This window comes from Bicyclus anynana, chromosome 19 (assembly GCF_947172395.1).
Source record: "Bicyclus anynana chromosome 19, ilBicAnyn1.1, whole genome shotgun sequence".
NCBI lineage: Eukaryota > Metazoa > Arthropoda > Insecta > Lepidoptera > Nymphalidae > Bicyclus > Bicyclus anynana.
Window position 1 is genome coordinate 7108713 of NC_069101.1, and position 24772 is coordinate 7133484.

The 24772-nt window shown below is 35.6% G+C and overlaps 1 protein-coding gene across 1 annotated transcript in view; it reads right to left on the bottom strand.

Moving 5' to 3' along the window:
* Positions 1-285: 285 nt before the first annotated feature.
* Positions 286-24772, bottom strand: part of LOC112048953 (transcription factor hamlet) — a 163875-nt gene continuing 139388 nt past the window's right edge. The window contains exon 3 of the mRNA XM_024086668.2: positions 286-5214. Coding sequence (XP_023942436.1) covers positions 4412-5194 — 783 coding nt within the window. The 5' untranslated portion in view covers positions 5195-5214 and the 3' untranslated portion in view covers positions 286-4411. The remainder of the gene's footprint in view (positions 5215-24772) is intronic.

The window sequence follows — 24772 nt, forward strand, 5'->3', positions numbered from 1 at the left end:
TATTTTTCTTCAACCATTAAACAAAGCATTATTTTCCCATTCAGGGACAGATATATTATGCTAATAAATATTGTTGTATAGAATAAATTACGGTTTTTACCCATTTTTATCTTGCAATTCATTATACTTAGTCTTATTTACCTACTTCTGAGTAAGTGGTATTTTAGCACCGAATTTCAATAATTTGGGTTCCTTGACATTTCTTGTAGTAAATTAAGATTTTTAGAGAAAATCAGTATAAAGGTTAAAAGATGAAATGTGATAATATCAATAAAAATACACAAATTCGATTTAATGTTATTTATTTCATTTTGACAAGGTAATCGGTGACCTTCAAACGACTAATAGGTATCAAAAGTACAAAAAAAACGACAGGTAATAATCTCTATTTCTTACACAATCTAGTGATAAGTTAAATAGCGTCTCTTACTTGTTTAATAGATTTGGTACGAGTATACTAAACAGTAAAGACATGGCAAAATGTTTTATATTAAAAGGTAACAACGACTCTGAAAATGTAAACGCCAAATAAAATTATGAATTAAGTACAGAATTGTATTAAGTGTATACCTATGTAATAGAAAAAAAAACTCTTGCCAAGTTAAGCGTACACTGAGAAACTTTGCTTCGGCCATTGAGTTACTATAAGTACTAGAGAAGACACCACTTATCACTATTGTGTTTCGTTCAACTGCGGCGATATCCCCGCACTTTATAGACTCTCGCTAGCTTATGTTAAGAAAGAAAAGAATATTCTAAAAGCAATCCGGCGCTGCATATTTCAATAGTATATGCAGAATTAACTTATTTTTAGTGCTAGATCAAATATGCATTCTTCAAGTTTGTATTGTGACATGAAAATATTAGTTTGGAACTGCTTCTCAACACGTACTATATAGAAACTTAATGGCGCAGTTTCGCACATCACATGACAAAATCAATTTAAGATGTAAGTCAAAAAAATCCTGTTGCTGTAATTACTTCTGGTCAGATGCGTAATTACATATTGACCATTGGGATTTTTTATATCGTAACTATAAAAATCCTTATTAAGGCAATAGAAATAGTATGCAAGCAAGATAACTGCATCTCTAAAATTCAAGAGACGCGTAGTCCTTGCAACTGACAGTAGGTATTATAAGTATTAACTACATTGCGTTTTATATTTGATAATAACTGCAGTGTGCTACTTTATAAAAATAAATGTTTTTCTTACACTGCATAGTGTACCCACATTTTAGAAAAGTATCAATCTAGAGCCAAGTACCCGTTGGCGACACTTGTCTCTATAGTTTGGACACACGCCATTTATATTGCATTGTTATTAGCATCTCTATGATCATAGCATAAGCTCGTCGCGTGTTCAGCGTGGCTTGTTACTCAGCATACGCAGGCCTTAACATCGAGCACTTAAATGCAGACCAGACTACTCTATAATTAGCTTATATTTTATAGCACACATGTCGTTCAAACTAATTTTTATCATTCGTACAATGATATTGGTGTTAATTTGGTATTACAAATCTCCAAACACCAGATTGACAGGCACTGGTGATGGTATTAACAATTTTAAATTTAAAGGATAGCTGTCAGCTTGATATACTCGTAGACTTTGTATAGCCTTATTATGCTTGGTCCAAGTGACAAGCGTTCGGTGGAGCGATTCGTGGAACGCACGAGCGTATTTTCGCGTCACCCGCGGTCACACATACTGGTAACCATATACGCATGCATGCATCTAATACGAAGAAGTGCATGCTCTATTTGTCGTTTGAGTCTGCACATATGCCTCACCTTTAGGCTCTACTGACTTCAAAATTGTTTTTGGTTTTACTCGAATACAAAAAAATAGCATAATAAGTAGTCTGACCTGCCTTTATATTGCAATACAATACTGTTTTCCAAATTATACATAAATTATAATTGTTAACCTATGCAAAATCTATAAATATCTTAGAAAATATATACGTACATGGAGTGTCGTGTACTCTAAATAGTAATTCTTCTAAAGTGTTTTAAAAAAACCGGTCTCACCAGATATGTAAACTAAGAAAACAATATTTTTAATAAAATAAAATATATATTAAATTGTTTATTTTATTCTAATATATTACCAAGGCGCTAATTTTAAACCTCACCAAAGAAAGGGTTTTAATGAGCAATGGATATTTTTTTAATATCCAATGTGTGAAACCAAATCTACCTGTTTCTCTACCTAGCAAGTTTACGAGTATAAACTGAATGATGGAAAAAAATACTCGAAAATTTGCCCTGATGGCCTAGTAGCAGTTTGATACTGTGACAATCGTGTTTACGTAAACGCGAATTTCCAAAAGCGCCATCTAGTGGTACTAACTGCACAACTGTTTCTATTCCGTATAAATTCTCGTTTACGTTAACGCGATAGTAACAGTATGTAAATATTGAAAACTCCCACTAGGCACACTGACTGCGGGCGAGCGCAATGGCGTTTTTTTCATATTTTAGAAGTTTTGTACGTCGCGGATATTTGTAATACGCCTACACTGAGGACGTACGCTTTCACGTTTTATAATAATATACGTTTTATATAAAATCGATGACATAAACTCCGTTTTACTATTAAATGTAAAACAAACGTAGTTTTACATTTAATAGTAAAATATTTACATTATATTTAATAGGCATAAGTAATAAAGAAAAATTTTCTCATTATTACATGGCAAGACATTTATTCAGGATTATTAGTTATTGGATTTTAATCTATACTTTTATCTATGACACGATGATGTTTGATGCTACTAAACCACTTTCATATCAATGAGAATCACTACATAAAGATATTGTATAATTTCTTCATAATTTCGAATATTTTAGCTCAAGTCTTCAGTAAAATTTTTTATATGTTGATAATGTATATAAATATAAAACAAAGCAAGATGTGAAAAAGGATATCATAGAATACTTTATACTCGTAACAATAATAGAGATCTATCTATACTTAAAGGAACGTTTACATTAGTTCTTTGAGAGACTTCGTCAATAAAACTGATACAACAATCATATTATACACGGATCCAATAGTGGCCAAGTAATAAATAAAATCACAGTTGTTTTATTATCTTAATTTAGTAAAACGATTTAGAAACAAACCTTGAGTTTGTCAATAGATAAACAAAATATTTAATATAAAATTTTCTATTTAAAATCTCTGAAAAATATAAAAAGATACTTTCTAATTTGCGTAATATTTTAAACATAACAATCATTGTGACTCGCATATCGTCACATGAATAAAAATATCATCTACTTTATGGCTTTGCTCAAAAATCTACTGTCAAATTGGATAGCAATGGTTTTCAACATAATTTTGACTTTCAACGAACAATTGATTTAATTAACTTTATTATAGGATGCTTTATAACGGAAGACATAATATTTTAAATCATTTGGTACCGCTGAACACATTTAGGTACTAGAAGAATACAAAACCTCAAAATCCCATTTTTCGTTGACTGTTTTTGTTATGTTGAAAAACAAAGTTACATAACTTCACTGTAAGAATTCATTAATGAGTGCCACTGTCTTTACAACCGACAAAGTAGAGGAAATTGAGACCCTTTTACACTTGGACGTCAAACGTCGTATTCAAGTGTAAATTGCTCTACCTCTTTACATATTTATACAGCCGGTGTAAATAGATAAAGTAAATAGTTTACGCAACACACAGAATATCGATCAGATCAATTTTTAAACAAGTTTTCTAACATTTTATAAAATTATTCATATCATCAATAAGCAACAAGTTATATGTTTATTGGTAACCGGCGTTTCCTCTCAGACTAAAATACTAACATAACATCAAATGAAGCAAAATTTACAAAAAAATAATACAAAACTACTTACATTCATACATTTATATTTTATAGTTACCTAAATCTAAAGTAGCGAACACTCTCTGAACACTTAATCTCAGAATCTTATATATTTTACGTCTTTATGCACAATGAATATAAAATAAATTCTAGTTCGTATATCTTTATCGGTAGTAAAAATTCGGTAAGCGTTCTAACTTAACTACTTTGAACGATAGCTTTATATTTACATAAAGTATACATATCACTTCTTTATAACCTTAAAGCCGACACATTGTCATTTTCACTTTTCAGCGCCATTTTTTATGAAAATAATTAAAAGCGTTAACAATTGATTGTTTTTCTGTGCATGTACATGCAACTTTACTTACAGAATTGTGCAGTCAGAATGAAATTTCACATATTGCTCATTTGGTGTGATAGTAGTAGAAATGGCGCGGCTTACAAATCTGTAAAGCGTCAATCCACAAAGTCAGACGTACGGTTGTAATTACACATAAGAGTCATTTGGATGTATCGACCAGATTATTGTTTTGGGGGCTTGTTAAAGTTTGCTATCAGGTGTGGTCCGCGACACTGGCCGCCGTGCCGGCGCGACGCGCTGGCGCCACGCGGCCCATGAACGACCTGATCTCCTCAAAGTACGTCTCTTCCGGAGATCTCCGACGGTTGTCGTCCCCGTTTTCCGCTTCGTGCTTCTTCAGATGCCTATCCAAATTTGTTTGCTGGCCGAAGCACCGGTCGCAGTGACGACACCGAAACGGCCGCTCTTTGTTGTGAATGTTCCTCACGTGCCGTTGCAGGTTGGACGATATCGAGAAGGATCGTTCACAGTACTTGCAGCGATAGGGCTGTTCGCCCGTGTGTGTCCGTAAATGTCTCGTCAAGTTCGCACTACGCGGAAACGCTTTCCCACAATAGGAGCAGGTGTACCGGTCGCGGGCCCTGTTTACTCCGGGGTTCTGCGGGACGGGCGGCGCACGCGGGGCGCCGGGCGCGAGCAGGGTAGCGGCCGCCGCCGGTAGGAACGGGTAGCGGCCGAACGACGCCGGCAGGGCGAGGGGCAGGCGCCGACAGAACTGCAGCAGGGCGGGGTGCGCCGGGTGGGCTGGATGCGTCGGGTGCGTCGGGTGCGGAGGCGGCGAGGGGATGATGAGGTTGCAGTTCTCATCTTCCAGCCGCTGCGGGCGCTTGTGCGTGACTCGCAGGTCGAGGGGCTCGTCGGCGCGCGGGGAGCCGAGGGGGCTGGGGTGTCGCTCTAGGGGCGAGGAGGGCGGGGAGGCGAGGCGGCGCGGCGCCGCGTGCTTTTCGCGCATGGCGGCCGCCGCGCACGCGCTCATCGGGCTCGTGCGCCACCGACCTGGAACAACAGAACGCTCTATTAAAATACATTCGCCGGATCACCCATCACATTTTTTTTTATTAACAAACTGCCTCGTTGGTCTGGTGGTAAACCACCAATTCGTATGATAGTTGGAACTATACTTTTAATTCCTTGTTCTATAAAAAGGAAGGCTTGTAGTGGGCCAATCAGATAATGATTGTGATTAAATATTCTTTATTATTATTAGACCAATAAATAATTTTATTCCCGCAAAAGTAGTCGGAAAAAGCTGTTTGGAAGTGGGTACAACAATAATCCAGCGGGTCGGGCTCAAACTAAGACTCTAGGTCATAAATTCGACCCCTTTACCACAATAAATATTATAATATTTACTGTGTCTTTACCGTTCTACTGACGCTTCAGTCATTATTATTTATCATCAATGATCAACACCGATTGCTCGAAAAGAGTAAGTTCCTATTCTGTAAGTTCATACAGAGTTCGTATAATGTTAAGCTGTACTGCAATGACGAAACAGCGTGACCGGTGCACGGGAGAGGGCATCAGATCGAGCTCCTACGCTCGCCTTCGACGCACGCCCACTGCCTTGCGACATCGAAAACTAGAGCAATTGATACAGAAACGATGTTTTTTAAATTAATTATTAACGATACTTTATTGGGTACTTGATGAGGTAAATACATATTTGCAGCGAACGTGATTGCAAACGCTAAATCATAATGCTGATAGAATTCAACGATACCGATCTTAATAGTGCTTGCGGTATAAAGTTATCGATACAACATAATTAGAGACCTGTTGTTTAAAAAAAAAGTTAACATTAATATGTGATAGAGAAAACGAGGAGAGTTAATTTTATGCACATGCAATTTCTTTTTAAAAATGTACATGAATATCTTCTTACATAAAAACTAGTCTAGTTTATCTCGGCTCCTTGTCCCTTTCACTGATCTAGTTTGTGCCCACACCGATACTTGTAAAAAAGTCGCTTTGCTTCCACTGAACAACTTCATCGGTGTATGATCGATCGGCTCGCACTCATCACCCACGTATCTTCTATCTCGCTTATACTAATAGTTTACGTGTACGCATATGTGTCGTGATTTCATTACGCATTAAGTGTGACAGATTGTATTATGCGTGCAATGTCTACAATCAATATGTTACAATGTTTTACTTTTTTGTCTTTAATCGACCAAAACAGCAATTTTAACACCACATTATCTTTACACTTTTTTGTTCTAATACGATAACATAGCCTTTTAATAGTGTGGTATTGCCGAGTTAATGTTTAGGGTCTTTCAGTATATAGGTACCAGCGGCGAAAAGTTCATGCAAGCCGATTCCCGTCGGGTTACATTTAAAAATCTATGCATATTCACTATTGTACTCTAGATATACGAGAAACCGGAGTTTGTATCACGCTATATAAATTTCCTTTTCTTTGGGACGGCTTACCTTCATCTAAATTATATCCTTCGCCAGATAGGTACTTCATTGTTTTCAACAGGGAACTTAATTTGGAGCGAATTTCTTAAAAAGTAAATGTAAAATGCTATTTTATTGTACTTTCTAGGACGTCTGTAACAGTAAAAGTCTTTACCGATAGTAAATAAATGTGTGTTTAATAAAAAAAATTAAATTCAGTCTCAGATTGACTGTCGGAAAACATTGGAAATTCCAATATTCAGTGGTTTGTGTATTTTTGTACATGAAATATAGAACATTTTCAAGGGTGCTAACTGCTAGTGCAGATTTGTTGGCTCACGCCTACGACTGGACACGCCGCTAATTTGTGCCAAAAGCAGACGACATAAATCCTTTGAACAAGAGTCAAGCATCGACATTTCAGAGACCTTATTTGGTGAGCTCGTGATGCCGGTGCCGCTTGTTATGATTTGTTGCCGCGGTCTCTCGCCGAGCTATTTAGCCCCCGGAGAAACTGGGAAAATAATTGCACATTAAGAAACTATCAGAGCGACCGCAACTATCCGATATTTGCACGTACACCAATAACTGCGAGATCGTAGACGTCGGCGCTATCAAAGGATCGCTAGGTGTTTTCACGCGCCCGACTGTTTGCACGTCCGGCGAATAGCATTTAGACTTGAGCATATTTGTGTGATCCCATCACGAGTCGAGTCACGATCCTCTAATTGCGCTTAATTAACGTTCGGAAGCGACGTGACGTATTGCGTTGTAGGCGGAGCGAACACGGTTATGTATGTTAATGTAAATACCGTGGCCAATGAGCGCCATCACGCCACGCCGCCTTGTGATATATTAGCATTTGAATCGTTTATTCGTTCTTGCCGACTCCGAGTGCCGCTCTAACGACCCGACTGTTGACTTTTGTGGGCTTTTATGCATTTCGAATAGGCCCACCGGCCCGTTCCGCTCGGCTTCTTATGTATACTTCAATTTAATAAATTACCGTATTCGGTGTAGTGTGGGGAACGTACTTATCTATCGACTGTCGAGTGCTAATATAACGCGCTGCGCGATACCGCGTGCCGTCGATAAATTACTTTGTTTATCATTATCAGCTAATAATATTATAAGTATTATATTGGACGTTAGGTGCGAATCGAAACGAGACATCGTAATTTTATAGATAATGATTTAATCTTATGTTAGTCGTTGCTGAGGATTCTTATAATAAAGTTATCTTTATAATATACCTATAGCAGCGTTCTACTCTTACATGGATACCGTAGGTAGTTTTACTAATTAAATAAGATGCTTACCTACTTATATTATTGCGTAGGTATGATATAATGATGATGTTTTTTTATATATCTTTCACGTCTTTATTAACTCACTATAAGGTGTATGACGTCACTTACTCATCCAGTTACAGTTGAGTCAATACAACTTAACCAATTTTCTTAATTTGAATTGCCAAGAAACTACTACATATTTCTTCTATTCTTCTTAAAATATTTAGCTAAATAATGAAGTTCAACTAACGTAGAATTCATTTTACAACACTATGTTAAAATATCATTTTAGCTTCGTCAATATAATAGTTTTGTTACAAATCCAGTTACAGTGAGACAAATTCCAGTTTCTACAAAGGGTCATGCCGGTAGAACAGACCTTACCTAATCTAACTCGTAAATCTATCATCACGGCTACCACCATAAGCGTTTAGTAGGTATAATTATGTTCGTGATTTACTACGTCCGTTCATCAATCACGATAGACTATCGAGAATAGGCATATGCCTACAAAACGTCAGATTCCGCAGTTCACCCGAAATTAGCATCAAAGTGTACACAATAGGGCCTATAGTTGCATATCGCGTGTTTACAGTTGAGATGTAAACAGTACCTGCCAATGATACGCGTTTTGCATGGTTACCGGCGTGGAACATATGGGTGGCGCATCGTTTCGTCATTATCTCTATATTTTGTATAAGGTAAACTCAGTTATATTATCTATGTATGGAAGCGTTTATCTTTTACACTAGGTACTAACTAAAGACCAATAAAGTGGACCTGATTTAGAAATAGATTATTTATTACGAGTATATTACACGTAGTCTCAGACCAAAGTCATATGGACTACTATCACACCCAAATTCACTATCAAAATTATCTGTCGTTCTTTGAGGGTTAAGGGGGACCAGGTAAACTCACACATCAAAAATATTTAACACCAATAAATATATTTTTTGTGCTTACACTACGCACAATTTTTTTATACAACAATGAAACATCTTTCTATTCTAAAGAAACAGTTTTTATTAATGCGTTAGATCATTGATCTTATACAGAGAAGTAACGTCTAGCGACGCAGGTCCCTGTATAATTCGTTTGAGGTTGTGGTATGTACCTATACGACGACATAATAATGATAATACCCTTTTATAATGACGATGCAGTCTAAGATGGTAGCGGGCTTACTTCAATTGAAAGAGGTAAAAGTTTATTCTATTCCTCAAAATGGTCGCCAAAAGTCAATCAAAATAGATACACGTTTATCGAACATTCACAAAAAAATAACTATAAACATAAATTAAATTATAAAATCATAAAATTACCTTGAATAATGCAAATATGGTACAAGTTACATGTTTTGATTGCAGATCATTATTTTTATGTTAGTGTTATTACGGTAGACTAGAATTTATGACTGTGCGTATCATTTAAAGCTAAAATTAATAAAAAATAATTACTTTATAAAACACTGAGCTAAATTGTAGACTTAATTGTATCTACAAGACACCCATTAAAAATAAATCACACCATAAATCTTATCCAAACTTAATTGAAATTAAAATGAAACATAAAAGTCTGATATTCAATTATGGCATACACGTAGCAACATATTAGCCATCGTTGGATACGAATTCGTTAAAGTTGAAAAAAGTCCCAATTTGGGCACAAAATGTCAGCATGAGTTATGAATTTATTCATATAATAACATTTCCGTTTCATACCACTTGGTAGTTGCGTTTGGCAAAGCGCGTGTAAAATCGAATCGGGCAATGTTACCAGTCGCACAAATACTTGACATATTCTCTCATAAGATCGAGGCCGGAGCAGATTCACACGCCCTGCTAGTTTTTTAGGCGACGTATCGACATCCATAATCTTTGATTTATTTCACATCACTATTTTAGGAAGTGCGTCGCGCCAACCACCTTATGGCGAGATATGAAATTGCGATCCGATGTATGAACTCTATGCGACATAAAAGTGTCTAAACGCGAGATGTATCGATTATGTCCACGAGCACGTTACATTGACTTGCACTTTGAATCGCTGAGAGGAAAAAATATGTCGTAGAGAGTCTCACGAACATTATGCTCTGTGGGCAAGTCTGGTTTAAACAGTTACACGCTTATTGCAGTCATCCTGTATGTTTGATTCATACGCATTTTCTAATAAAATATTCTAAGCACCTAAAGAAATAATTCAAATATATCACAAACATTGACTTTAAAATAAAAATTCATAGATTATACAAAATTGCACATTGATCTCAAATTTATATACATAAAAAGAAACATTTAAAATTAGCTGTGTATTTTAAGAAATTAAATATCACGTGTCTCAAACGGTAAAGGAAAACATCGTGAGGAAACCTGCACACCAGAAAATTTATGTGCGTGTGTGAAGTCTGCCAATCCGCATTGGGCCAGCGTGGTGGACTATTGGCCTAAACCCTCTCATTCTGAGAGGAGACTCGAGTTCAGCAGTGAGCCGTATATGGGTTGGTAACGACGACGAGTTACCTCTGCGCTAAACCGCGGACAGACGTGCATGGCGAAACTATAAGGATTCCTTGCGGAGCCCTAAAAAAGGAACTACTACACGCAGCGTAGGACCATGAGCCAGTTAGTCCGACGACTTTAAAGTGGCCCAGATATTCTCACGTCCAGCATTGCATGGATACATTAATATTTAAAATTATATGAAAAACAGTCAAGGGCAAACCACAAACAACAACAACCTTGACAAAGTGTAAACCGAGACGGGAATGCAGATAATGAACAAGAAGCTGGAAGCTCTAACTGAATGTCACTTATGTATGAAGTTGCATTTACTTTCATAGAGAAGATGGCACTTCATCATCATCATCATTAACAAACAAGCTATATTCAGTTCACTGTTGAGCTCCAGTCTCTTCTCAGAATGAGAGGGGTACAATAATAGCACGCTGCCCAATGCGGATTGGCAGATTTTACAGATGTAGAGAATTAAGAAAATCCTCTGGTATGCAGGATATCTCACGATGTTTTTCCGTCACCGTCTGAGACAGTGATATTTATTTTCTTAGATGGCACTTAAAAAAGAAAAAATGTTTGAAAGTTGTTCTTATTTAGCTTCCAAGATTTGACCCATGCTAACAAGGTAAATAAAAGCTCGTAATATAAGACCATTTCAATTTTAGACTTAATATTTCAGCCATATAAAAGCAATTTGAATTCGATATTCCTCAATCTATTAGGACTTTGATAGACTTGGGCAATATTGCCGGCAATATTTTATTGCTGTAAGGGATACTTTACACTTGGGTATAAGTTACGAAGAAACTAGGAAACGCTTAGGTACGCTAAGTATTGAAATGTTTTGCACTTCGGCGCGTGCTCAGGTTTTATGAGACGCTGGTAATTAGATCAGAGTCGGCCGTAAATCTGTGTAAACGACTATTACTAGGAAACTACACAATTTCCCCTATAAACTTTGTAAACTGTTTACTATCCGAGCCGTTAAAGAAAACTTCACTAGCTCTAAGCTGTTTGTTGTGTATGTAAGTAAGTGAATTAGTAGCCCGCGGTTTCACCCACGTAGTTCCCGTTCCCATAAGAATAACAGACTAGAATATAATACTCACAATTAAAGCGGCTTTCTAGTAGATAAAGAATTTTCAAAATGGATTCAGTAGATCCAGAGATTACCCCTACAATACCACAAATTTTACCTCTTTATAATATTAGGCTAGAGATATTTGTTTAAAAAAATTATCTGTTACATAAGATTCTTTTTTCGTTGCTTAGAATCTCTTTGAAGTTCTCAGTAGAGAATGGAGAGCTACATTATCAGCGAGTAACAAAGGCTATATTTTATTATCATTTTCAATAAAATATCAAGGAAAACAAAGTCTAAATAACCGCTATTTTGTACATACTTACTCGTACCTGTAGATACAATATGAGCCAAGCCCAAGAACTGCCCCAGTTATTTTAATTTTTTATAGCACATACTTCTAGAACACTTATCAATAAATCAGGTTAGTATACAAGATTGCAGTATACCGTCTAATTAACATCATATATTTGCAAATTGTAAAAATATGGATGTTTCTACTGATAATGCGAATTTAATGTAAAGTCTACAGCTGGTATAGCGAAGCCTATAACAATTTTTATGACATTTTAATTCATTTCAATGTAAACTGTTCAGAATGTCCCTTCATACTTCACACTGGCATTTCTCTAGCGATGTAGCTCTGTACGATAAACGGACCCAGAGGTCTAAGGTTTGATTTATGCCTATTGAACAAATTTCTGCCCATTCATAGTTGCCTAGAGTGGAAAATTAAATATTCACTATGTTTCAAAAGACATTATTGTTTTAAAGAAGCATGGTCACGGCAAGCGTAAGCTTTAATAAAATATTGTATAATTTTTAATTGTTCTCCTTAATTTGTTTTAATAGGTAAATTTTAAAATTTCAATGGGTTTTGTATCCTTAATCAGGCGCTGCCAGGCCGTCAGTGATAGATATTATACCAAAAGGAGAAACAAAATTACATGATTTAGCTCTCATAAAACACATGGATCGCTTCACGAATGAGCTAGGAGAGCGACACTACGGGAGGAATGGCGACGGATAGTGAGGCTTGCCACCGCACCCAAATGACGACCACGACCACTTTGTCAAGAGTGTAACGACAAAGAAAACACATACATATATAAAAATTATTAGACCATCATCATCATCAACATTAACAACCCATATTCGACTCACTGTTAAGCCTTCTCTCAGAATGAGAGGGGTCTAAATAGTCCACCACGCTGGCTCAATGCGGCTTGGCAGACTTAAAATTCTCAGGTCGCAGCTTTCCGCAGAACGTTTTCCTTTCATCGTTACATACAAGTGATATTTAGTTTCATAAAATGCACAAAACTGAAACGTTGGAGGTGCATGTCTCGGATCGAATTCGAACCTACGCCCTCCAAATCGAAGGCAGAGGTCATACCCTCATACTGTCAATTATTATTAGATACATTGTAATTATTGATGCGTGTTGATACCATTGCGTGCAGTCCCAGCTATCCCGGCGACGAAATGCAACACCAGCGATACATTTTCATCGGAAAGCCGTACATTACTGTCACAGAAATAAAGGTTAACGATTGAGATCGTTACAGTACAGATATAATAATGCATTTTCATTATTTATTCAGCGAATAATCTCCACAAAATTGTGTACAGGAGGTAGATAGCATGACTTGTCACATAAATTATAGCCGGTATTAGAATGAAGGCAGGAAACCTGGCACATTTGCATTGGTGATTCGGATTTGCGGTGACGCGGCCAGTATTAAGATGATGTATGGGGCCCTGATTACGGGCCGCGGGATGTGTTGGTGCGCTGTGGGTGCCAACTCGTCCTGTTATTCTTGTTTAATATATGTGAAGCTAGCGTTTTTTTCCAACTTTGCTCGCGTGAAATTCTGTCTTTTAACTCCCCCGGGATCTATGGACTTTTTCAGGATAAAAGTTGTGTATGTTCTGCTTGGTCTAATCAATGTTTATTAAAAATTTCACCCAAATCGTTAAAGTAGCTTAGCCGTGAAAAGGTAACAGACAGGCAGACAGTCGGACATAACGTTAATTTTCTTTTAAAATAAAATTAATTGTGTTTTGAAAAGTAATGAGAATTATTATAGTCGTCTAATTATTCCCATTTCTCACCATGGAAAAGATCATGCTAACAATAGATAGGTTATATCTGTTCTTAGCGTGATTTTATATCTGTAGGGTCTTTAGATTTTAGTTTATTTAACTTTAACTTTGAAATTCCTTAGAGCAAATGCTCCCAAAAGATGATAATAAACTTGCTATTTATTTATTTATATTTTACACTTTCTTAACAAGTTTTATATCATTGGAGGTTTATTTATTTACTGGAAATGCTCTTAATGGATATGAGCTAAATAAAACCCACACTGATATATAAAGTCGGCAAACTATTATTATATTAGACTGCTAGGTACACTAAAAAAATGAGATCACTGTGATGTGCAACTGTGGCCTTGAAATTAAAATAAATCTCATTAAACTGCACATTTTATGACGTGTAGAACCAGTTGAGCTAAACCTTTTATTTATTTTTATTTGAATGCCAAGTAGTACCGGTTGAACAGTGTCATAAAAATCACCTGATTTTATTGTAACTATAGAAAAACATTAAGTTAGGTTATGTAACACGATTCCACCTAGTTGTAATTCAAAACGCGTTTCCCGAGCTAAATGCCTACAGGTATCTTGAGGCATACCTCGTGTTTCCATAAATAAAAATTCATTTAATGTGATCATATTAATAACTGCTCATACCAATCGCCTAGCATTACGTAGAATACATATCAAGTTGTATTTCGATTAAAATTCCGATTAAGTATTTTATAATTTGTATAAATTTATACCAAAAATAACAGACACAACTCAATCTCTTTACGGTAATCTGAGATATTTACAAACACATAATAGGCGAAGAAAGAAAAAAGAATTCAATAGACACTCGAACTTGATTGATCGTTAATATAAACATATCTTTTAAACACAAGAAATTATTCATCAAAATTGTTAATATCAAAATTAAAATGTGCATTTACCACGATTTTTGGACATGACTAACATTTGGTTTTTAAGCGAAAAAGCCTTTAATACGAGAATGGTACAACAAGTTCTCGAGTCTTCAGATTTAGTCCACTTCCAAATAAATCTATTAAAACTCAGTTTAAAAAAAGAAGAAAAGACTGGCTTGAATGATGTCGTAAACGCTGACTTAGGTGATAAGAAATCTAAAAATAAAGCACTCACATATCAAAAACGCTGTCGTCCATTTTGTGAGATCATAATGTTACTTGATGAAACGTTAAACTAATATTTTTGTCAAACGCTCCGCTTGTAAGGGATCTGTTAAAGTGACGTCATGAAACAGTTGAAATATAGACCATCATGGCCGACAGGCGTTTTGGCTTGTATTGTCAAAAAAATAATTAAAAATTAAAATTTAACTTCTTAAAAAAATATGATAATTTTTTCTCAATCGATTTTCTTGATAATGAACAGTATAAGACCATTTCAAAAAGTGTCAACTGGCCTATTATGCTAAAAAATTAACCCAGTCTAGTCAAACGCATAGTCGAAACAAAAGACATTTATAAAGTACGAATGTAAATTAAAACAAATTAGCACCACCAAAAGGGAGATTAGTTAAATAAACAAAGGAGAGGCAGGTTGCAAGGCGTAAACTGATAGCAACAGCATACCATAATAATCTCAGTGAAATCCCGACACGACATTTCGCCAACGCAGTCGTAGTATGTAGGTGGTCATGCCTTTATCAAGAACTGGCGACGCCGCTGCATTTTATTAGAAGTCTCCTTAATACATTGCGGAAGTATTGTCTCGTTGCTAACATGTAGAATTTCGCTTCGACGTATTTTTTTTGGAGTATTCGCCTACGTAAACAGTAATGTATAATGTTCTTAGAGACGCTTTACAATACGTTAACATTATTTGCTCTACGAAATTTGGATTGTTAACAACTGAATTATATACTAATATGTATTAATAACTATATTTCATTTCATGTTGAGTTCAAGTTTTGAGTGTTATATTATAAAAAATGCTCAGTATATCATATTAGTATATAAAATAATGAGCATTTCTTACTCGCTAGAATTTTCAGAGCAAATTCTCATCCCGGAGCAAGCAAATTTGTGGTGCAGCAAAAACACCACCGTACCTCAAAGAGCACCTTAACCCTGGTTTTAATCATCATTAGCATCTGATAGTGATTGTTAAATTGCCAAACATTAACCTAATCTCGCTAACTCACATTGGAGCAGCGTGTTGGATCTAAACTGCATATTGCCTCTCCTACAAGAAGGGAAGTCTGGTCCTGTAGTGAGTAGTTAAAATAGGCTAATGATTATTATATTAATAATGATTAGATTAGTATTAAAAATAGCCGAATTTTTCACTTTGGAGTGTTTAATAAAAAGATTCCATATTTAGTCTGGTCTTTTAGGGTGATTATATCTATTTCAACTAGTGATAACATAAATTATAAAATTGTCAAAACTTACGTTTAGACTATGCAACACTAAAGTGTTCTCTTTAGCGTTTTCTATGTTCTGTGGTAACACTTGTCAGAAAGTGGTGAAGTTTCTTAGTGTCTTACAGTGGAATTCATAGACGTTGTAAGGGGCACTCCCAGGGGATCGTTCACCGGCTGACTGCCGAATTTAAACTGTATGCGTTTTAGAATTTGGCAGTCAGCGGGTGAATGGTCTCCTGGGGGTGCCCCTGCAACGTCTATGAAGTCCAATGTAAGTTTCAGACTCAATGTGTAATAATATCTCACTGTTATTGGCATGTTTATATACTTCGATCGTTAATTTTGTTAATTATATTTTTAGCTGCAACTCTTTCGGTTTACCGAAGGACACCGAGTTGAGCTAAGAATAAAAATGTAATCCAACTCATCTCATTAAACGAGTTCAAGATTTAGATCGTAAAAACTGAAAACAGGTTTTGTTATATTTATTATATTTGGTAATGAAAGTAACCGGCAAATGAATTTAAATGGCAAAACTAGATCATACACTATTCATAAATCTTGTGTTTTTAATTATATAAACAAGTGAAGTGAGATTTTTTTACATATTATACAGATATGTGCTATTAACTACTCTACAGGCAAAGACGTACACTGCCAAGCAAATTAGCGTTCCGGTACGATGTCGTGCAGAAACCGAAAGGTGTGTGGATTTTCATCCTCCTACTAACAAGTTAGCCCGATTTCATCTTAGACTGCATCATCACTTACCATCAAGTAGTAAGTAGTCAAAAGTATAGGTACTTTTGGAATTGGCGGTCAAGAATGAGAAGGTGGTCGTCAACACTTCTTCAACGACAATATGAGGTATTATGAGTCATAATTTATAACTATCAACCACAATTATGTGGATCGGCATGAGACGCATCAAGCTTTTTATAGATTTTAAGATTTGTGAAGATTATTGGATGGACAGATATTTAATTTTGATAGCATTGTAATAAGAATGGTCTATTTTGTAAGGCAAATTTACACTTCAAGAAATAATATATTCACATGGACCTAGTAAACAGAGACTACTACACAGTAATTACGAAATACTTTGTAGTGACCAGTAGTTGGCACGTAATGTAACTACCGAAATTGACCGGATGCAAATGTCACGGGTTATCACATAATATAATGAATTAAACTTAACATGAAATTATATATGAGACTATGATGCAATTATAGCTTCTGTAATTATCACTGCCAAGCTAATCTAGTTCTTATTATTATTGTAACTAGGAGATATAATTAAATGTGGACTTTAAGTCGCCGAGAAGGGTATGATTTATAGTTAAGAAAATTTAAAAATGTTTATGAGCAGTGAAAGCGTAATCTGTCTTGCTTGTCATTTCGGTTTAATTGAAATATTATATTCAATTCTTAGATAATAATAATGTTTAGACAAATGAAATTTCTTTTAGATACAATTTGACGTAACACGATTGTAGATCAAAGACTTTACTCCGATTAATATTTCATTCGTAGTAAATTAAAATACAGTCTAATAAAAATATTGATCTAATTAATCTTCTATCATGATTTCGCGAAGATTTATTAGCCAAAATAAAAATTTACGATTATTATGTTTAATGTGCCGCCGTTTTCGATGCTCGTATCGATAACATAAATTAATTAATAGAAAATATCTACAAAAATTTAGATAACTACTTCTAAACTACGAGTATTTTACAACTCTATGTCTTTAAACTGGATATATGTTAAACAGAGACGTGATAGCCCAATGGATAAGTCCTCAGCCTCCGACTCCGGAGGGCGTAGGTTCGAATGCGGCCCGGGATATGCACCTCCAACTTTTCAGTTGTGTGTATTTTAAGAAATTAAATATCACGTTTCTCAAACGGTGAATGAAAACATCGCGAGGAAACCTGCACATCAGATAATTTTCTTAATTCTCTGCGTGTGTGAAGTCTGCCAATCCGCATTGGGCCAGCGTGGTGGACTATTGGCCTAACCCCTCTCATTCTGAGAGGAGACTCGAGCTCAGCAGTGAGCCGAATATGGGTTGATAATGATGATATGTTAAACTCTCTCTTATATGTATTCTGTATTCTGAGACTAAACTCATAATTTTGCTTTCAGTAATTGTAATTATAGAATACTACGTAATATAATTTTTTATCCAATTAGTTATGCTACGCAAAGCTACGTACTATTTCTTTATTTAGAATCATATAGTAAAAAGTAGTAATATAAGTCAGGGCTAAAGGGGCCACAATTACGCGTCTTACACAGCTTTTTATCTATTTTTTTTTTATTTAATTAATTATAAGTTATGATCGCTAATGGCTGCAAGTTTTTGTTCAGCTCATACTGGATAACGTGCCTTATAGGGTGTGTATGGATGGCCACTTAGAAAATGTTATGACAATTATAAATCACGGCACTGTCATTATGGAATTCTTCGGAGCGTGTGCACATTTTAGATCTTTAAAATTAAGTCTGTATGCCGTAAGTCTGAAACAGACTTTGAGTGTTTTAGATTGTCTGTGTCATGAATAATTCTTCGTAAAATTGTTTGTATTCATCTGCAGAAATTCCATTACCGTGGAAATATCGGGATAATAAGCTAGCCGGTAATGGTATTTAATTCTATTTTAATCTATCTCTGTGCCAAATTTTGTTCAGATCCATACAGCAGTGTTAGTGTGATTGATTAATAAACGTCCCTCTATCCAAACTTTCGCGTTTAATTTTTTAATGCGAAATTTTGGATAGAACGTGGGATGGGGATTTCTATCCATACAGTCATCCCATATCATATAAATTATAACATTAACCACTTCATGTTTTTAAAACTCCAAGATAAACAAATGATTTAGGACTGCTACTATTTATTTAACAAACAAAACTTTGCTTTTTTTTTTACAAAATTTGTTTTTTTTTTGAAGAAAGGTTTAATTTGTACCTAACAGAAATTTTGTCAAAATATTTGATTCAGAGAATGAGTCTACAATTTTTTGTACTGTATAAACGACAAAACACATGCAGTTTTGGCGTTTATGTGTCCGTGTACTTACGCGCGATGTGCTGTGATGTAAAATTTCTACTGTTAGCTATCCGTTGATTGGTATCTGTCTCAGCCTTCCATTTGTTCGAGTTATAGCTTTATGATAATAAACCTGTTAGCATTGTGGTTGAGGATTTAGTTAGGATTCGACCTTGTTATACCTATAATAATGTTTGTAGCATATCTTTAGATTATACATTAATAAACAAAATTATTTTATACAGTTAATATATGACAAATTTTTTTGGTCGGGGTAATATTTTCAATTTGTCCTATGACTATTGTTGTTAACGTAGGTCTATGGTAGGAGCATGGGCTGACAAACTTTTAGAATCATCATCATCATCATATCAGCTGTTGGAAGTCCACCGCAGGACCTTTTGTAGGGACTTCCAAACATCACGATCCTGAACCGCCTGCATCCAGCAAATCCCTGCGTCTCGCTTGATGTCGTCAGTTTATCTGGTGAGGGCTCATCAAAACTGTGGTTTCTAGTGTGAGGGTCGCCATTGCAGCACCTTTGAACCACAACGTCCATCGGCTCTTCGAAGTATTTGACCCGCCTATTATCACTTCAGCTTCGGTAACAGCTATGTCGGTAACTTTGGTTTTTCTGCGGACAAGCTTTCGGCCTTCGTAAAATGAGGTATGCAAGCTCTTGGTCTATACGTAGTTACTCTATTATATGACCTACTCCTATCTACGCCTCAATATAAACCATCTAAATAATATATTTACATACTATTTTACATTTTGAATAGCAAATTAGACATGTATGCAAATGGATCAATTGCTAGCTTATCAACTGGTCATTTTGACCGTCATAATTGTATTTCATTAGAACATCTGAGTCTTGATGTAGGTACACGTATCTGCAATTCTAAATACAGATACAAGGAAGTTCTGACCAATTTAGTTATCCATTCAGATTATGTCATCGTTAAGATGGAAATGAGCAATAAAAATTTCGACAAAGTTAGCTACTTCATGTTAATTTAGCACGCACTACTAAAGATGCAATTCGTTATGGAATGCGACAGTTTGGATATTCAACCTACTGGTTTCAATGGAATGAAAGATAGCTCAGAGGTAAAGAGGTCGGACTCATCAACGAGAGGTGGTAGTTCAATCCCCGCCCGCTGTACTATTGTCGTGCCGACTTCTTACACAGTCTTTTCCATCTAGATGGAGGGAATCGGAAATATCGGTCATATTTAAATATAAATATACTTAAACAATACACATCACTATCTAGCCCCAAAGTAACCATACATAGCAGCTTGTGTTATGGGTACTAATATGGGTATAAATACTTATATAATGTATAAATACACACAGACACTGTAAAAAACCCATGTTCATCACACAAATATTTTCCAGTTATGGGAATCGAACCCACGGCCGTGGATGCAAAAAGCAGGGTCACTACCCACTGCGCCACACGGTATTTAAAATACATAGCAAATATTATTTTACAAAAATAAAATGCCAGTATAAAAACGTTACAATCTTTTGGCAAAACGTATTCATTGGTAAGGTAACTATAGCCTTTCAATAATGGCGAACCAGGTCAGGCTTTGCTTTGACTTATATGCGCTTACTTCTTCCCTACCCCTACCAATACCGTACCCTACCCCTTCACTTCCACTAAAACTGCATACGGTGTGCAAATTTGATTAAAATTGATTAAGTAGTCCATCGAGGACAAACAACGAGACACGTAATTTATAAATATTAAGATAAGATAACATGTGTCCTTGAAACCAGTAAAGAACATTCATCATCAACATTATCAACCCATATTCGGCTCACTGCTGAGCTCGAGTCTCCTCTCCGAGTGAGAGGAGTTAGGCCAATTAGTCCACCACGCTGGCCCGCGTGAATGCGGATTGGCAGACTTCACACACGTAGAGAATTATGAAAATTCTCTGGTATCCCTGACCGGATTCGAACCCACACCCTCCGGGATCGGGGGCAGAGGTCATATCCACTGGGCTATCACAGCTCTAACACTGAAGTAAAGAACATTATCCTGGTTGAAAAATCAATACCTATAACAGCAATACTTGCAAGAACTTGATTCAAACATTTTGTCATACATTATCTAAACAAAAATTTTCCACTAACTTAAAATAGGTGAAAAACAGGAATGCAAATTAATAAGTACACTAACTATAATTAAATATCGTTTTTATCGCTTCAAAAACATCGACGCAAAATTACAAGTTACGAGCGCAACTACCCTTCGGTAACATATAAATATTTATACTGACACCCAGTTGCCCACCCACTAGAAGACATTCATGCTCTTCACACAATTAAGAGTGTGCAATATGCAATTTGGTGGTTACAAATGGTTCTGGATCTCAGATTCTGGAAAAGTTAGCAGCCTGATATTTAGGTAAATGATATTTCAATGTGTTAGCTTCGTTATGACCATACAAAATACACAATTTGTAAAACTTTTCTCGATAGTTTATTTTTTTGAAAAATACATGTTTTGCTCACATTTTGCTTTCAATCTCAGGAAAGGCAAACTTATTTTCTTAAATTTTTGTTTTGTATAGAAAATTAGGTATATATCTTGAACATGGCCATTTTGTTTTTCGTTATGTTGTTTAATTTACTTGCAATTAGGTAAAAATGGTTTTTAGCGTTGACGTCATAAAATTTGCGTCGCGCGTCAATTGCTCCGTGCTTTTCACTCACGTGCAAGTCATAATTCTCGTTCGCGCTTCGAATTTTATCCATATCGTACCGACGCGTTGCGCGCTCTTAATACTTTCCAGTTGTGGGACTTGAACCACCTTCGCAGAAAGTAGGGTATTACCCACTGTGCCACGTAGCCGTCATGAAACATTTCGTCATTTACTATATAAACAAAAATTTTCCACTAACGTAAAAAATAAACCACAAATGCAAATTAATACAGCAACTATAATTAAATATCGATTCTAACGCTACAAAATCATCGACGCAAAATTACAAGGCACGAGCGCAACGACCCACCTGTTAATCGGCTTCATTATAGGCAATCGACCTTCCACAGCAATGATAACAGAACTGGTCCACCGGCGGACTGTCATTACAGCTGATCGCAGCGGCCACGGGGGCGGCTAATGACAAGGGGTAATCTCATGCCTCTTAGATAATACGGGTCAAGAACTCTACACTTGGTGTTTGCATGCACAAATTTTACCTTGCTCTTAAATGATTGGACAACAGATAAATAAATATCTGTTATATCTACTTTTATTCACGAATAAATCTTTATAACCCTTAATATTTGTTTATTGCAAGGCATAGGTTTGAACAGTTGAGTTTATTTGTTTGTAGTGATGTAGAGTAGAGGTCTCTTATATACAATTTTATGACGTATTTATGATCCATGATCATAACAATTCTTTTGAAAGTTATAGTTGACGATATTGTATATTTATGATTATAGTGAAAAACTATTTTCTTCACTTTCCAGGATTAACTTTAAAGCAACGAATCTTATAAAGCGTTACCCTGCGTCGCTGAATCTGGACTACAATATACAATATGTATGGTGGGTTTTATAATACCGACCGATTTATAATAAATTTCACCTTACCAAAATAAAGTTAGAATAAAGGTATTAAATGAATATATAGAAATTTCAATATATAAGTGTGTTAAAATTAAAATTTTATTAATATAAAATGACGAGAATGTTAGTTCTGTAAACCTAGACTCATATTTTTATAGGTACAATAATTGGTACTGCTTTACTCAGAGCAAATGCGTAGGTATCAATGCCATAATCAGAATTTGCTTACTGACTACTCATATGTACATTGCTATAAACATTTCAAAATCCATTCAAACTTCATTGATTTGTAACCTTTATGTTAACAACAATAAAACAAACGATACAACCTTTAATCTGATTGATGACTCTGGCAGTCATTTACGGAACTGCCGCGAACGCCTTTGCAGATGACCTATCAGTGCGGTGAAGAAATAGAAGCGATCGAATATTCCTCAATACTAATTGACAATGCCGAAGTGTACAATGACTGCCCACATTAATTCCGTGAGCCTTGGCATTACAGCGAAATGTCTGGGCGATTCCTAAGGATGATATGGACGCGGTTTGTTAAGTGCTAATGCTTAAGTAGAAGACATTCGATACTTGATGAGCTTGTAAACATACAGATACGCAATTCCACGTACCGAGCGTCGAGCGACTTAAATATAATCACTCATGTTTATGAATTGTGTAACTTGTTATTTTAATTGCAAGTAGTATAGAATAGCATAAAATTGCAACCTGATGACATGTTATTACATACTAATATTGTAGGACGGTTTTGAGGTAAAGGCTAGACGTATCAATCAAAATAATAGCGCTAGAATAAGATTGCAGCTGACGTTATTGAGTTTTATCTGTGTCCTTAAATGTAGTTAATATGCAAATTTTAATAATTTAACGATACAATTTCCTCTGAGATGTTAATGATAATAAAATGTAGAGATTGTTAATTAGTTGCTAAACCTGTACAGTGAATACATATTTATATTTTTAATGTGATGTCAAGTTGCACCACGGTGAACCTTCGAGTAGCAAGTCCTGGCGCTCGAGTATTAATACAAATAATTTTTCGCTATAACATAAAATTTTCAAGACACAAACAATTAAATAGTTAATTGTTATTTTAAGTAAATTAGAGATTGCATAAATAAAATTTATTTAGAATGTGTATGGTATAAGTATATTCCTTTGTTAGGTATTTATTACGTCGTATTCAACATACTATTACTAAACTAAGTGACGGTACGATTCTACCGAAGGTATGTTACTAAAATTATTAGTCGACGTACCTAGTCTGTATCACAAACAATTTATATATTTCTAATCAGTTATTATCATCTAAGTGTGTGTATCAAGTATACAATAGTAAATAAAGTATTTTTTTAATAAACATTATTCTCAGTGGTTTTTTTTATTCTCTACAAATTAGCCCTTGACTACAATCTCACTTGATGGTAAGTGATGATGCAATCTAAGATGGAAGCGGGCTAACTTGTTAGGAGGAGGATGAAACCACACCCCTTTCGGTTTCTACACGACATCGTACCGGGACGCTAAATCGCTTGGCGGTACGTCTTTGTCGGTAGCGTGGTAACTAGCCACGGCCGAAGCCTCCCACCAGCCAAACAACATTATGTACATAATGAACAATACGAACATTATCATCTCTCTCAGTAATTCCAATACATGTTGGTGCCAATATAGCTCCGTGTGTTCCAATCATAATTCGCATTGAGCAAGAACTTTTGGCATTATAATATCCATCCAGCCCACGTGTCTTGAATCTAGTTATTATTGTTGAAGTGTTTGCGATTTCATTGTTTATTGGGTGTCGTTATCTGTCGACTGCTCACTGTAACGAGATGGGTTTTGAATTACGCGACATAACCGAATGGATTTTGAAATACACGGCGTACATATTTCAATGTTTGTATTGAGGCAAATAACCATCAGGTGGGAAGTGTAATATAATTTTATGCTTTATTTTCCTCGTGTTTCAGCAGTCATCGTAGTCTTTTGCCTTTCACTGTTCAATTGATATCGGAGGTACATTCAGTTTTCAATTTGCAGGTGACGTTTGATTTTCTACCTCGATTTTTTTAGTGCCCTATTTATTGTCAGATAGATACAAC